The sequence below is a fragment of the Cryphonectria parasitica genome (genome assembly GCF_011745365.1).
Source record: "Cryphonectria parasitica EP155 unplaced genomic scaffold M406scaffold_4, whole genome shotgun sequence".
Classification (NCBI taxonomy): domain Eukaryota; kingdom Fungi; phylum Ascomycota; class Sordariomycetes; order Diaporthales; family Cryphonectriaceae; genus Cryphonectria; species Cryphonectria parasitica.
Genome location: NW_024468912.1, coordinates 1162687 through 1178478, shown reverse-complemented (window position 1 = coordinate 1178478; position 15792 = coordinate 1162687). Strand labels below are relative to the sequence as shown.

At 52.0% G+C, this 15792-nt stretch overlaps 5 protein-coding genes across 5 annotated transcripts; 3 read left to right on the top strand and 2 right to left on the bottom strand.

The window, feature by feature from the left end:
* Positions 1–1817: 1817 nt before the first annotated feature.
* M406DRAFT_256088 (cytochrome P450) lies at positions 1818–3789 on the top strand (the record flags this gene model as incomplete). The annotated part of the gene is made up of 4 exons (XM_040917077.1): positions 1818–1968; positions 2171–2228; positions 2310–3080; positions 3162–3789. The coding sequence occupies 4 exons, from the start codon at positions 1818–1820 to the stop codon at positions 3787–3789; spliced, it is 1608 nt and encodes a 535-aa protein (XP_040776524.1).
* A 2700-nt stretch (positions 3790–6489) lies between these two features.
* On the bottom strand, positions 6490–7732 carry M406DRAFT_355971 (uncharacterized protein). The gene has a single exon (XM_040923312.1). It carries the CDS (start codon positions 7649–7651, stop codon positions 6611–6613), a length of 1041 nt encoding a protein of 346 aa, XP_040776523.1. The 5' UTR covers positions 7652–7732; the 3' UTR covers positions 6490–6610.
* A 2289-nt stretch (positions 7733–10021) lies between these two features.
* Positions 10022–11142, top strand: M406DRAFT_338995 (uncharacterized protein; the record flags this gene model as incomplete). Its single annotated transcript, XM_040921411.1, has 3 exons — positions 10022–10133; positions 10220–10573; positions 10667–11142. 3 exons carry the CDS (start codon positions 10022–10024, stop codon positions 11140–11142), a joined length of 942 nt encoding a protein of 313 aa, XP_040776522.1.
* A 632-nt stretch (positions 11143–11774) lies between these two features.
* M406DRAFT_329457 (uncharacterized protein) lies at positions 11775–12362 on the bottom strand (the record flags this gene model as incomplete). The annotated part of the gene is made up of 3 exons (XM_040920430.1): positions 11775–11893; positions 11971–12078; positions 12134–12362. 3 exons carry the CDS (start codon positions 12360–12362, stop codon positions 11775–11777), a joined length of 456 nt encoding a protein of 151 aa, XP_040776521.1.
* Positions 12363–14357: 1995 nt separating this feature from the next.
* M406DRAFT_289793 (actin depolymerizing protein) lies at positions 14358–15666 on the top strand (the record flags this gene model as incomplete). The annotated part of the gene is made up of 1 exon (XM_040918869.1): positions 14358–15666. The coding sequence occupies one exon, from the start codon at positions 14358–14360 to the stop codon at positions 15564–15566; it is 1209 nt and encodes a 402-aa protein (XP_040776520.1). The 3' UTR covers positions 15567–15666.
* Positions 15667–15792: the final 126 nt, after the last annotated feature.

Below are 15792 nucleotides of genomic sequence, written 5' to 3'. Positions count from 1 at the left end.
GCAGCGCGCACTCTTGAATGCCGTCGAGCTATTCTCACATGTGCTTATCTGGCCCAAATTACCAGAATGAGGTGTTGATACGGCCCGAAGCAATGTAAGTGAAGAGAGGGGTAACGGGGGAGGGATTGGCTCCAGAGACTGGGATCTGAAAAGCCCACCCCAGTCACGATACGCATTCAAATGGGTCCCCCGGCGTGAAAATGGGCAAGGGAATAAAAGAAACCTCGGCGGGCAAATTGTTTCATTGTGCATCAAATGATCTGATGCATGTAAGAACGCAAGATATGCCCCTAACAAGCATGCTGCGCAGGCGTCCTGCCGACAAGAGGCGCGGGCGACATAAACGTTCATTCTTGCATTGGCTCATTTAGTTTCTTTCCTAATTTGTTGCCCTTCACCGCATCGGCGGGCATCAGATTTTCCATCACCTTTTCATTTCGAGGCCAGCTGTTCGGGGCGCGCAACCGTATACAGCTTAGTCAGAGTTACTCTGCATTCGCGGACTGCAAGTTCGAGGCATGCAGGTTGCAGCTGGAGGGGGGAAGCCTCAAGGGTGAGTGAGGGGGGAGCCATATGTCCAGGTTTACTTATGCTTCCCCTCCATCGCCATTTTGCAAAACGATCGAGGCGAGGGGCGTTTTTCCCGGATCATTATTGCGCGAGGGGGCTTAACACGTGTCACCACGCAGGGCGGTTGGATTTGTTAGCCTTGGATTGCCGGCTATACTTGAAGCTTGATACTAAGCAGTACGTTCTGTAGTACAAAGGTTTTGTGAGTAATAAATAAATGAGGACAGCGGGTTAGTTTACCCATCAGTACTACTTAGTAGCAGTTCTAGGCCATCTTTTTTTTCGGCCGAGATCCACATCTGGGGCACTCTTCGGGCTTTGCAAATTTACCACGTCTGGCTGGGCCAGGGCGGGACCGACGTCCGCTTTTCTTTTCTTTTTCTTTTTTTTTGTGCCATCGAGCCTAGGAAATGAGTAATTTCTCAAGGACCCCGAGTTGATGGATACACATTGGAGAAAAAGGAGGAGGAGAGAAGGCAAAGATAGAGTGATTTGATGGTTTTATGTCAGCCAAACGGCAGATTGCGAAACCAACAGACAGACAAGATTGCCGTGACAAGAGGAAAAGCGTACCGAAGATACGGTAACGGGACCGTACAACGGAACCCAGGGGGCGGGTGTGAAGTAGCATTGCATCTCTTAGCTCCAACAGCAGCAAGCTTCGACGACATCCGCGCCATCCTGGTTGGATCCGGTGCAGCGGTACCAGGCCTCAGGGAATAGAAAAGTGTTAGCTTTGCGCCAAGTGGACCATGGGGCCACGACCTCGGGACAGAAAGAGCAAGCAGGGGGACAACAGGAGAGACCCGACGCCCCGGGCCGACCACCAGGGTTGGTCGTTGGTCGTTGATCGCTGGTGCTGGTGCTGGTGCTGGTGCTGGCGCTGGTGCCCACGAGAGGGAGCAAGTGATTGGGAGGGAGGAGGAGGCGAGTGAGTAAGAGGGAGCGAGAGGCGAGAGAGAGCTTTCACTCCTGCGAGGTGAGGCCATCGTATCTGGTGACCAAGGCGGGGTGGATTCGGGCGTGAGGACGTGCAGACGAGCAGTGTGAGCCGGACACTTCTCTTTGTCATTTTATTCTGGATAATTTATTTATAATTACATACTAGAGGCTCTTGGGTTTCCAGTATTTTTTAATGCTCGTATTACCCCATACCATACATACCACACCACCTTGCACCTATTTACAGTACCACTTTGGACCCCAAAACCACACTGCATATACAACGGCAAGGTCAGTCAAATACTATGCTATTAGAAGTCCTCCTCAGGATCCCGCCGTCAGGGCAGGCTTCCTTAATATTAGGAAGCTTGTTCTTCCTGTGGCACCTTTGGACCTTCACGGCCAAGCATTCTATATGGCCGTCGCAGCCGAAGGAACTCCCGTATCACATGCCGCGTAAGTTGAAAGAAAGAAGAAGAAGAAGAAAAAAATTCCCCCACGTCCCGCAGGTTGGTTTTGGTGTTGTTGAGGATGTCGAGTAACTAATCTTTCCACTTCAACGATTTAGTTCTAGGTAATTAATTCGAATCAAACACCCAGCTTCAACTTTTTGTTCTTTTGTGAGAAGAAAATGCATATAGCACAAGTACTGACACAGACACAGGCCATCTCTACTCGTTCTTCTTCGGCTCTGTGCAGCTTATGGAACGTGGCTTGTGAGTTTTGTCAGCCACATTCCCGTGCCGTTTCCCCTCGTGGGTTCGGACCTAGATCCCCCGTTGACATTTTGGTTTCAGGAGGCACACAGACCAGACCCGCGAGCCTTTCTCGATCCAGCTCCCGGGAAGGAAGCTGTACATCATCACCCGGCCCGAGGACGTGACACAGGTCTTCAACAACAAGACCAGCACCCTTGACCATGACTCAACCCTGCGAGAGACTCTCCTCGCCTTTGGCGTCACCGACGAGGGGAGCAGGCTTGCCTGGCGTACCCCGGAGCCGGGCGAGCGGGATTCCCTCTCCCTCCTCGGTCCTAACCAACCCCTCGGCGATGCAGCAGCCAGGGTTCCGCCAAAGTCCCTGATCAATTGGATCCGTGACAGCTTCAGAAGACACCTGATGACGCCACAGAGCCTGTACGAGATGGCCGATCTGTTCAGGGACTCGCTGCTGGACAGCATCCGCATGGACCGAATCGCCCATTACACGACCAGGCCCGACGGCGCCGTCTCGCTGTACCCTTTTCTCCGCCAGGCCATGGTCGAGGCCTCGGTGCGGTCCATCTTTGGCTCGCACCTTCACGAGGTCGACCCTGACTGTGTGGCGCATATGCTTGCATTCAATGACCATGCGTGGCAGATTGTCATGCGGTATCCGAGGTTCTTTGGCCACTCATCAGTGAGCAAGCCGTATGACAGGATGATGGAGACAATGCGGACATTTGTCCAGCGGCCTTTGGCCGAGAATGAGGGTGCGAACCCTCTGATCAGGAATGTGCTGATTGGTATGGAGGCTGCGAATTTGGACACGCAGTCACGGGCTGCCATCGTCTTGATGATCTTCTGGGCGTAAGTAATAAAGCCAACCACCAAGTCCAATCCCACCCAGACCACAGATTCATAACTGACACTTTCTTCTCCCGACCGCAGTGCCACGTCAAATGAGTACAACGCCCTCTTCTGGCTCATCTCACATTTGATGCATGATCCAGCCCTGCTGCAAGAAGTGAAGCGCGAGACAGACGCAGCCTGGAAGGACGGAAACCTGAACACCAAGCACTTCAAGAGGGACTGCCCCGTCCTCGATGCAATTTTTCATGAGATCTTCCGCCACAAGAATGCAGCAGGCACGATGCGCCTTGTCAGCGAGACGACTGTGATCGGAGGCAAGGAGCTACAGCCGGGAAACCTGGCCTATATACCGTTCCGCCAGCTGCACCACAACGAGGCTGTCTGGGGGCCGACCTACCAGGACTTTGACCACACGAGATTTATCGACAACAAGAGCCTCGTCCGCCATCCGTCTTTCAGGCCATTTGGCGGTGGCCAGACGCACTGCACAGGCAGGACACTGGCCAAGCTGGAGGTGTTCAGCGCTGCTGCGATCTTGTTGCGCCGGTTTGACATGAGGTTGGCGGGTGCAACAGCTGCAGGGAATAGCGAGAAGCCCTCTTTTCCTGTTCTGGATAATGAGACTCTGTCGTTGGGCCTGAATGGCCCTCTCAGGGGGTCGGATCTTTTTGTGAAGATGATTGAGAAGGTTGAGGGGGAGCTGTGAGGAACGCCATTGGCTCTCAAGCTCTTATATATGACTCTTCGCACATCTTTCTTGCACTTTGGTTTTCCATCCTTTGTTTTCTTCTTTTTCTTGCATTACATACCCCTCTTAGTTTAGCCAGCTGTCTTTCTGCATAGCGATGATGAATGCGATGCTTGTCTGAATGTTGACGTTCTTCTCAAACCTCTGCGCAAGAAAGTCCAAAGGCTAGAGCCCGAGGTGAAGCTCGCCCATCATGGATGCGTCGTGTATTTTTATTATTAAATAAATGACCTAGTAAATGACCTATACAGTCAGAGCGACCGGGCCCACCTGGACGAAGTTATCACCATCTCTACAGCGACGATCAGTTTACCTAAAGAAACTCCATTGATCGTCTTCAGGGGGGCCGAGCTAAAATCCACAGTGGGATGACGCAACTGTGGGGGGCCCCTTAGGCCCTCTAAGTTCCAACGCCCCGAACTAAAGTACCGCTTTCCTCCTGACGTCACTTCCGTTGTAACAGCTCCGGTACTTGGTTGTGATGAAATGTGAAGCATGGAGAGCGAAAGTAGGCTTAGCTAGCAACAGCTCCAAGTTTTTGTGTTCAACCCTGAATACCGGGAATCCTCCGTTCTGGAGTCCGCATTGTGCATGAATGTTGACGCTCTGTGAAGAAGCTCATATAGACTTGATTTGCTGGTCTTTTCTCCTTCTACCTTTCCTTTTTCCGGGCTCTCATCATTGTCGATCTGGGCTCAGGTTCACGACATCACCACAATTGAAACAAACCTCACAGGGTGATCCACACGATCCAAACCTTCAGGACGACGGCCGCCACAACCTATCACGATGCTTCGAAGCACGAGACCACTCCTGACAGCTTCGGCACGAGGTCTATCAAGACCTGTGACGCCAATTGGCGCCGCAGTGACCTCGCAGACCCGAAGGCACACCTCCACTAAGGCGTGGCGCCCCAAAGTGCCAGGGGCGGCATCGTCCTCGCCCTCAAGACAGCTCGTACCGTTAATACAGCGGGCCCAGTTCGCAGCCAAGAACGAGCCCGATGTGAAGTTCGAGAAGGACGTTGCGAACAAGAAGCTGGAGAAGGATCCCGAGCACGTTACGAGCCAGTCGAGCGTTCGACAGTTTGAGGGGCCTGGTGAGAAACTTGCCGAGGCCTCGGCGTCAGAGGGCTTGAAGGGGGATCTCGTATGTAGTCTGCTTTCCGGTATCCATTGTTGAGGGAAGCACGGCCACTGACGATGCTCTTTGTTTGCCCAGAACCGCCTTTCCGAAGCTGTCGCCCTCCAAAGTGTCCCTCCCATGTCCTACAGGCTAGGCTTCGCGGGCACCATACCCTACTTTGCGACGTCCTTGGCGACTGTCTACTGCAGCTGGGATATGAATACGGAATGGCCCTCGCAGTCGCAGTTTCTGAACCACATCATGATAAGCCACGAGCAGGCCGCCCATTACCTTCACCTGCTGGAACCTCTCCAGGTCGGCTATGGTGCGGTAATCATCTCGTTCCTCGGTGCTATCCACTGGGTAAGTCATAGACCCTTGTCAAGATATACCAAAACTTTTTGAGAAGCATTTGCCTCAGACCACCTCAACACAGGGCTCTAACATGTTTATCTTCCCCAGGGTCTTGAGTACGCCGAGAAAACACCCAACGCAGCCCGATCCAAGTACCGTTACGGCTTGGGCGTCATAGCACCCGCCATCGCCTGGCCCACCGTCATGCTCCCCGTGCAGTTCGCTCTGACCGCACAGTTTGCCGCCTTCACATTCATGTACTTTGCCGACACGCGCGCGGCAACTCGGGGCTGGGCGCCCCCATGGTACGGGACCTACCGGTTCGTCCTGACCTTCATCGTCGGGTCAGCGCTCCTCATTAGCCTGATTGGTCGCGAGAAGGTGGGCGCCGACAAGCCACGCCTGACGGGTCTGCGGGAGAAGTTCCACAAAGAGGGGCCTGACGTCCTGGCCCAGCACGAGTGGCAGAAGAAGGAGGCGGAGGAGAAGGAGAGGATCCACAAGCAGAAGGCCGAGGAAGAGAAGAAGAAGAAGAAAGAAGAGGAGAAGGCCAAGAAGGAGGAGGCTAAGAAGCCAAAGGGTGGCGACAAGAAGGGCAAGAAGGATGACAGCAAAGCATTTAAAGATGATGGAAAGGACGAGCCAGATGACGACTCCAAGGATGACTCCAAAGACGAGGGCAAAGATGAGTCTAAGGAAGATGGTGAGGGTGAGAGCAAGAACGAGGGCAAGGACGAGGGCAAGGACGAGGGTAAGGATGAGGGTAAGGATGAGGGCAAGGATGAGTCGAAGGATGAAGGCGGTGACGATTCTGACAAGGGAGACGACAAGCAAGAATCCAAGAAGGACGACAAGAAAGGAGGTGAGAAGAAGAAGGGTGGTAAGTCCAAATAATTCAAGCCCACTTGACGTGGAGACTTGGGCACAGCGGCGCGGCGTTTTGGCTCGGCTTTGATATGATTATATCACTTTAATGAATCTTGGAATGGAACAGACATTGATTGCGTGGATTTACACCGATGGAACGGTGACAGCAAACATGTGCTTCTCACATTTAATTCAAGAAACTGTGTATGACCTGCCTCTGCCTGTCTCTTCGGCTGGCCGTTACCTATGATGCTTTTTCACACTGGTCATGATGCCGTGAGCACAGGTGACAATAAACAAGCATAAGAAATTGGTAATGGGAATATGATCCTTGTCCTTGAACTATGTATCAATCGCTATGCTACTAGCAGAAATATGTTTCAAAGAAAATCGTCATCAATACTTCACTCAACTCTGGCCTTAACGTGACCCCTTATAATTGTGCCTCCCCTTCCTCCTTCTGCCCCTGATTATCCAGACTATGCCGACGAATGGCCTCTTCTTCCTGCGACCCAAGGCCCACGACGCCATTATGAATACCACCCTGGCCCAGACCAGACTGGCTGACACCAGAAATCACATTTTGTACATCACCCTTCCGGTACTGCGTCGAGCGCTCGTGTGGGCTGCCACTCCGCTCACCGAGCGGGTCGTCAGACCCAGCCCCCGAAACGCCATTGTGAATGCCGCCGCTGAACCTTGCTGCTGTTTCTGCCAGCGCCGCCGCCGCCTCAGGCTCTGCGTCTCTTGGTGGCTGAGGTGCGCCTCTGTTCAGGTCGGAAGCAGCCTCGAGGACCCTTTCGTGTGTGCCGCCACCCGTGCCTGCTGCAAAGCCAGTGTTGTCCTCCTGCTGCGCCTGGGGCCGAGCGCTTTCCAGGGCGGAATCACCAAGGCCGGCTGCTGAGGAGCCGCCCTCATGCGCAGAGCTGGTCGGCTCGACTGCCGCGGCGGGAGCGCTGTTGCCATATTCTTCGCTCGGGTCTTGCGACCTGGTGTCCCTCGCTGGAGCCAGGGCACCGCTGCTCCCGCTGCCAGTTCCAACCTCTGAAGAACCTGTAGCACCCAGGACCTTGCCTTCGTTGCCTAGGTGGTGTGGCTTGACTTCCTCAATCGAGGTCATACCATCAGCACTGCTCCCAGTCCCGACATTGAAGTGGGAACCGGAGTCGCTGCTCGTGTTGACGTCTCCCACCGCGCCTGAAGCTGGCGCGACAGGTGCACTGTCAGGCAGAGCTGTGTCGCGGCCCTTCAATGGAGACCTCTCGTCGACATCCACGGCTGAGTCTTGGTCCGTGTGGCCCTGCGTTGTCTCTGTGGTGTCGGTGTTGTCGCCTTCCAGCTGGCGACCAAGCGTCTCGTCGTCGGCGTCGGGGAATGCGCCTGGGATTTCATTCTCTGGCTCCGCGGACTGGGTCTGTGGGATAGTGTTGGCGTCGGGGACGACTGCGTCCTTGATCTTTGTTACGAAATCCATAGTTGGTGATGTAATGGTTGTTATTCTAAATGCTCTACTTTTAATTAGAGCAAACAATAATACGATGTGTGTGTGTGTGTGTGTGCGTATATGTAAATAAGCTGATATTTATGTATGCCGATGTCTATAGTAGTGGAACACACTGTCTTATAAATGGTATTGCACCTCACGTACTTAAAAGTCGTCACCGTTGAATGTGGCTGCAGGATTTCGAATTCTGACATCACATCTATTGCACTGTGAGCAGGCTAAACGGAGATGCCTTGAAATGTGCCTGCAGATGCACGTACAGGCTGTGATCTTTGCAGCGATGATATCATGCGGGTCGCCTGATGACGGGCTTTGTGCGCCCTTCAAACAGGGCTATAGGGCTACCTAGGGAGCATTTTGTCCGCAGCACAAACCCTGCCTCACTCAAAGGGCTACAGTGGTATCCCATGCTAGTGACACCTCTTTGTATGGCAGGGAGTGACAACGTCTGTGTTTTAATCCGTTCTTTATCTATGTACTTTAACCTTCTTTTCTCGTCCCTTGTCCCCAGGGTTCCCTTTGCGAAAACGCAAGCATCGCACTGGCATTCGGCGCAGCGGAAACGTGAGCGGGGCCAGGGGGAGGCAGAGGGCGGCACACCAAACCTGAACCCCTGGGCATTTGTTTGGGCTGTTGCAGAATGGAATAACCAAGATTCCTGCAACGGGGGAAAGCCTAGTACGCAAAAAGCCACCAGTAGTATGATTTGAAAACTCTCTATGCCATTACTTCATGCTCGTTCTACTATGGTACAGCTAGCCGCTTTCATTCTATAAACAAGTATAGCCCTGATGCTGCCCCTTTCTCAGCGTACTGAAGTATCTACAAAGAGCGTGGTCACACCTGCAATGTGGTATTGAAATGTGGTATTGAAATGTGGTATTGAAATGTGGTATTGAAATGTGGTATTGAAATGTGGTATTGAAATGTGGTATTGAAATGTGGTATTGAAATAAGCTGTTATCGTTTCTCAGCTCGGGTATCAGTACTGCCCAATCCAGTACTCAATCGCACCATAAAAGAATGGCGCATTGGCTACTTCTGAACTCCCGCCTCAGAACACATAGGATAAAGGGCGTTGTACTATAAACACAGAATGAACACTATAGATCTACGATCAGCATTTACAAATCCAAGTTTACTGAATTTTATATGGCCAATCCAGCATGCATACGTGCCGGTTACAAAGCAGTGCTCAAGTCGTGAGTGTGAGAGTGTGACAACCTCTGCAGGACGCGTAAGTACTTCAGTACTTGAGTAGTAAGCCTTTTTAAACACTTCTATAGAATCTCAACAGTTAATTTGCAAAAAAAAAATAGCTTCTCTAAAGAATCGATCAAGTAAGAAGACAGTGTCAAGCAGTAAAATTCCGTGCCAGGCACAAGGACAGAATTGAAGCTTTTCAGAGATCCCTCAAACCCATTGCTTCATTTCATTCACAACTTTTGCATGAACTTGGCATGATCGAGGACATGCCATGAAGTTGGGCGGTTTCTATATCTGACAATAAATATTTGAAACATCCCATATCATATCTTGCACTGTGCCGTTCCTGAATGTTCCCGAGGTCATGTTTCAAGCTGGACAGACACGACTCATCGGATGAGCCATCAACCCAACAGTAGAGATGGACAAAGATCTCTTTTCCAATCGGACAGTCACGGGAAAGGAGCTACGGCTATTCGCATCTTCACACGTCGCCTGTTGACACAGGAGTCAAGTCATGATGCGCCGGGCAGAGGGGACCACAATTTCACGAAACCGCAGCACTTGTCGACAACAACGCGGATCCGCCTCGCGCGTTTTCGCCTCGTCTCGAGATTGTCAAGTTTGTTTCTCGTCTTGTTTGCGAATCATGCACAAGATGCCTGTCAAAAACACAGAAAGTCAACCCTTCGCAGTTCTTTTTCAGACACAACAGGGCGTGTGGTAATACCCACATCTCGCCGCCACGGGATTTCCCCACTCAGGGGTTGTATGTGCCCATGATTTGCGACGGCGCCTGTAGCAGGAGATCCTCGCCAGGGATCCATATCGTTCGATACACTGCACGCTTGACACAATGTCGCTCCCTTTTAACCTTATACGCGGATCCGGATGGTATATACAGCCCTGGGCTTCAACAGCAGCATCGAAACGATATCTGCGGATAGCCATCTTTGACTAGCCGACGTAGTTTTCTTCTTTCTTCTCGAGTTCTCTCTCTGAACTGCATTTTCTTTCCCTTCACGTTCATCAGCAGGTCTGTCATATATTTTCAAAAAAGCTTTATTTTTTTCTTCACTCCTTCATTTTTTCGATTTTATAATTTTTCTTTCGAAATTATTCCAACGAGACAAGATGCCTTCTGTATTTCGCACTCTTTTTGGCGCGGCCATGCTAGGCATGGTACACAGCCAAGGCGTCGTCCTGAAGGCCGTTGGCAATTCAGGAACCAGTTTGGGACTGCTAGGTGAGTAACTTCCTTCTTGTTCATAAAGGCCAGACTCCTGGTTTTTCAGTACATCCAAAGTCACAGTGAATAACCTTATATTTCAGTCGACTCAAGCGACCCAAATGATGCCAACTTCATCTCGGACGCTGAGATTTCCGCCAACGTTGTCAACGAGTGCGGGCGCACATTTGTGGGAGGCAACATAGACATCGGTGCCAACACTGAGGACGCACTGGCCGCTGGCAATGTCACACAGGTGACCAAGGGGAGCAATGTGAAGATCACGATCGACCAGCGCAGTGCCAACGGCACTGGCCCTTTCACGTGTGACATGGACCAGACGGGCAACTCGCTCGCCACTGGACAGACAGCCTTGACCGTTGCGCAGGACAGCACCACAGGCACAGGGCAGACGACCTTGACTGTCACTATGCCTGCGGACATGGCATGCCAGGGATGTAAGTACTGCCAACGCCAACCCTCTTCCATCTTAATAGTATGGACCAGTACAGCTGACACATCTTCTCTCTTCTCTCCCCCCCTCTTTCCAGCATCTCAGGGCAACGTCTGTACCGTACGATGCCGAAACGCCGAGGACTTTGGCGGATGTGTGGCCGTTCAGCAGACGGATGTCACAGCCCTGCCCGGCGACAACGCGCCGTCCAACATCACCACCGCGGCGACGCTGGCCGATGTGGAGGCCCAGGTCCAGCAGAACCAAAAGGACCTCCCCGCGGCGATCGCAGGCAACGACGAGGCGGCTGCCAGCGACAATGCGCAGAGTGCCAATATCGCTCAGGCCATCATTGCGGCCGATCCTGCCGTCGTGCAGTCTGAGACTGCAGAGCTGGCGACCAAGGCTGCCAGTGCGAGCACCGCAGCCGCTACGGACACGACCAATACGAATGGAAAGTCTGGAAAGAACAAGAACGGTAAAGGCAAGAACAACAAGCGGGAGAGCCGTGCTGAGGGTCGCAAGAGAATAGTGAACGTCGGCGTCGACTACGCCGAGAACACTCAGAACTGAGTTCGCCATTTTCTGGACAGAATGGAATGCTCAATCTCGGTCGTTCGTTTGAGCATTATGGTTGAGTAGAGTTGAAGAAAGAGAGGGAAGGGGGCAGTAGCTACAAAACTTCGCATGATTGCGAAGGAAGACAATTACTCGTCAGATCAATATTAAATCGTCATGTGAATACCACCCCCTTTCAGACTACCTGAGCCGAAGACAATGTATATTGCAGCATTTACACATGTTTGACAACCAGGAAACTTGAGACTACTTCCAAGGTCTTGAGAAGACCTATCAGAAGGCCTGTACACTGGTTGCAGAAATTCTTTCATGCATGCTCCTTGGCAGGATGGTCATTTCAAGATCCAACTGTGATATGCAATGTATCAAATGAAGACAGTTGTGCCCACATATGGCAGTGCTAAACATATCACATTGCGTAAAGGTTTGCCCATCCAGGTTGGACCTAGGAAACGCCCTCACGATCTTTTCATAGCCTGATGCGACTGAGTCAGGGGTGAATTAGATAGATTTGGCCGTGACAACACCATACAAGTATAATCCATATTTGTGCAACAGTCGCATTAAGTGGACTTCACTTCAAACAACCTCCCAATGCCGCACTTGGGAGTATAAAAATCGTCACACTAAGCCTCGTGCAGGACCTTCTCAGCGAGGTTGGTGTCATGATAGCTCCGCACATGGAAGATCTTCCCATTGGCATCCCACTCCGTCAGCCACACATAATCGTTGTTGTACGGCTGGCCTGCCATAATAGAGTCAACAAAAACATCTCGACAGAATAGCAAAGTCGACGTGCCCGCCGCGACGCGACAGACTTACCGTTGGTCCTGGTGGCAAACCCCTGACATTCAACGCAGGCCCACCTGGTATCAGGCTCCAGGATGATGCTCCGAACAACAAACTTGATGGGCTTCTGCAGTTTCTTTCCTGCTGCGTTGTTAGTGAAATGGGGGGCTACTAGCAGGTCAGTGTGGGATCTCACCTAATTTTGTGAAAGAAGCAGAAGAGTGCTCGGCCAGGCTGTACCGGGTGCCAGCCAGCTCATGTCCATTGCCTGTAATCTCCCACTTGACGTCCTCTACCATATATTTCTTAAAGAACAGGTTTCTGTGCTCGACGTCTTCGACCTCTTCGAGGTGCTTGAAGGCATCCCGGATGTAGTCCTTGGTCAAGATGACCGGTGTGGGTGTAGCTTCGGCCTGGGTAGACATGCTGTTGGTGTGGCACGTTGATCGAGGATAGAGTGGCTGGAACCTGCGAGGGCAGGCGCAAGATTGCTGTTGTACGAGTTTGGCAGTCTTCTGGAGGCTCCGAGGACGGCAAAAGGTCCTCTCAAGGCGAACCTGAAAGTACGACGTGTTCTGGTCAGACCGCGTCCACCCCTTTCGTAATTGCTCAACAGCGGCAGCGTGCCCTTGGTAGAACGAAACAACCGCCTCGCAAGTTCAGCGCAAGAATGCTGGTCTGGCTCACCTCCTTATTTAATTTGACGTCCAACTTGCGAAGTAAGTAGTATATAGTAATTCGATATCGTACAGTCAGTTGTAGACTTTATCGGAAGGCCTATGCCTAAGGAAGCGTAATTCTCTCCTCGACAGTGGCGCCTTCGATGAGTGAGGGGTTCATAACACCATCCCTGCCAGGCTTGAGGGGGCATGTTCCATGCGCCACGGCACGATCCGCTACCCGAGCCTGTTATGGACAATTGGAATCCAAGAATGGCAGGGTTGCGGCTCTGCATTAGGCCAGTCTCTTTGCCCGGCCAGACGACTTCCTGCATGTGAACACCTTGCTGCTCGGGAATACTATGTACAAAAAAGCATCTCTCATTACTAAGGAAATGTCATTGAGTGGATAATGAGCCCATAGCTCCAGAAATCTCTGAGATTACAGTAACATGATAAGCTTCGAGAAAAATAGCGAGAGGCAGCACAAATTCGTGTCTCATGGCTATTTGGCGTCACTCATTTTGACTATTGGGCGCCCTCAAGGCCCTAGGCTGATCGGTGATACAAATCAAAAGATTACAAGATGTGAAGTCGCCCATCCTGCGTGATGTCGCGTCATGAGTTGGCAGAAAAGTGTCTGAATATATGCTGCTAAGGAGAAAGTCTTGTCAAGGCCACACGCTGGATTGCATATTCGTATTAGACTTTCGAACGAACATGGTCATATAGTACAAACAGAGGGCGTTGGGTTTAGACATTTTTCAAAAGATCCTAAACTTCCTTCCTTCTTGAAAGTGTTGCTGGATTACAATCTCTCGCAATCCTCCAAAGCACTCCATCCCTTCCATTGCCAGCAAAAGGCTCAGATGTCTTCATATTCTAGGCATGTGCAAAAAAAAAAAAAACACAGAGGGACCAGGTCACAATCATTCCCAACAAAGTAGTCGTCCGACCTGCTGAATGCATGTTCCTAAAGAGCAGCCTGTATATCCTTCCAACGCGATTGAGCGACGAGGCACAGCCTGCAAAATGCATAGCCATGCAACAGAGGACGGCTTGCTCTGCCTCGGAATGAGTGATGGATGTAGGATACCTTTGATCTTGGAGTTGTTCATGAATTGCCTTGTTCCTTGGTCAAACCTGGATCGCATCGTGTATATGACAATAGCAAGCGACTGCAATTCACTCATTAGAGTTAATAAGAGACTCGAATTAGAATTTTTAAAACGGCCAATTTAAAATTAATTGTTTGACCGTTTCAATTACCCATCCACTACAAATTGCCATGCCTAAATTCGTGTGGTAGCTAATTCGATGATAGATGCTATATTCAACATAGCCCCACGTCCTGAAATATAGTTGCGCCATGTGGGGGCCCTGCAGCTCAGGGGTCTATAGCTCTTAATAGCAGCGTGGCAGCATGGCAGCCACTAGCCTGGCTCTGAGGAAATCCCCTGTAAGCACTGTAACCCTATCACTTTGTATGTACAAGCCAGTGAGGCTGTGTATAGTACAGTGTGGCGGCCCCCACTGGACCCGCAGGAGGACCCCTGAACTCTCTCTCTAGCATGACGTTTGGCTGCAGTGGCAGTGAGAGCTGGAGGCCTGTTTCATGGATCCTGATGACAGGTTGGAGCTGACTTTATAAAGCTTGAGGTGGCTTCATACTTTGTCTGACTGAGAAGACCTCACAATTCAGATTCTGATTATCGCTATTTCAAAACATTTCTTACCCCCCCAAACAAAGACTTATCCAACATGGCGCCTGAAGATGGTCTTGTCCACCTCAAGGAGTACGACATCAAGGACAGCAATGTCGAGCTGATCGGCAGCGACCTCGACCACAAGGTGAAGTACAACAGCGCCGCCAGCGAGCCCGCCTGGAACGATGGGCAGGTGGGGGTGGCACCTGGCCTGCACATCTGGCGCATCGAGGACTTCGAGGTGATCCCGTGGCCTAAGGACAAATACGGCCTGTTTTACGACGGCGACAGCTTCATCGTGCTGCACTCGTACAAGGTCGGCCAGCAGGCGGAGGCGGACAAGCTCGGCCACGACATCTTCTTCTGGCTGGGCAGCCACACCTCGCAGGACGAGGCCGGTGTCGCAGCCTACAAGACGGTCGAGCTGGACGAGTTCCTGCACGGCAAGGCCAGCCAGCACCGCGAGATCCAGGAGAGCCCCAGCGATGCCTTCATGGAGCTCTTCCCCAAGATCCAGATCCGCTCTGGCGGCGTGCGCTCCGGGTTCAGGCATGTCGAGGAGGAAGCCAAGGAAGAAGTCTTGACCCTGCTGCGCGTCTTCAAGCACCCTGGCTCCAAGCGCGACTCCGTGGTCGTGTACGAGGTCGAGCCCACGTGGCAGAGCCTGGACGAGGACGACGTCTTTATCCTGGACAAGGGCGACAAGATCTTTGTCTGGCAGGGCAAGAACTGCAGCCCCATGGAGAAGGCAAAGTCGGCCCAGGTCGTGCACGACATGACCCTCGCCAAGCACATCGACGTCGAGGTCCTCTCGCAGACGGAATCGCGGTCTAGAGTGGTGGTCGAGATGCTAGGCAGAGACAAGGACGCCGCGCCAGCCTCGGAGAGCTATCGCAAGCCCAAGCCTTTCGCCAGCAGGTCCGCCGCCGAAGGAGGAGCAGGAGGGGCCAGGGGAAAGAAGCTGTTCAAGCTCAGCGACGCATCTGGTCAGCTGAGCTTTGGCCTGGTCAAGGAGGGTGCGTCGATTGGGAGGTCGGACCTGGACGGCAGCGATGTCTTTATCTTGGACGACGCCGGCAAGACGATCTGGGTCTGGCAGGGCGCTGGGGCCAGCAGGGCAGAGAAGGCGGCGTGGCTCAAGGTTGCGCAGGCCTATGTGCGCCAATTACAGGGTGGCGATGATCAGTCTGCGCACCTCACACCGATCGCCAAGGTCGTGGATGGTAGCGAGAGCCCTGCCTTTATGAGAGCAATTGCGGTCTGAGAAGTATGCACTGTTATTGTGTAAGAGACTTGGGGTTTTGTCAGTATTTGTGTAAAGCTCTATCGATCCGCGATTTCATAAAAGAGTATCTTGAAGATGATTGAGATAACGCTCCTCTAAGCCCAACCGTTGACTGCGACTTTGCGATTCTAAAAACAGACCATGTTTCGTCAGACACACGGTAGCCATTGTCCATTTCAAATACGCAGACATTCGACATTAGTCA

Excerpts from the sequence above, each read along its gene's own strand:
- M406DRAFT_355971 (XM_040923312.1), bottom strand. The coding sequence starts at position 7,651 with ATGGATTTCGTAACAAAGATCAAGGACGCAGTCGTCCCCGACGCCAAC.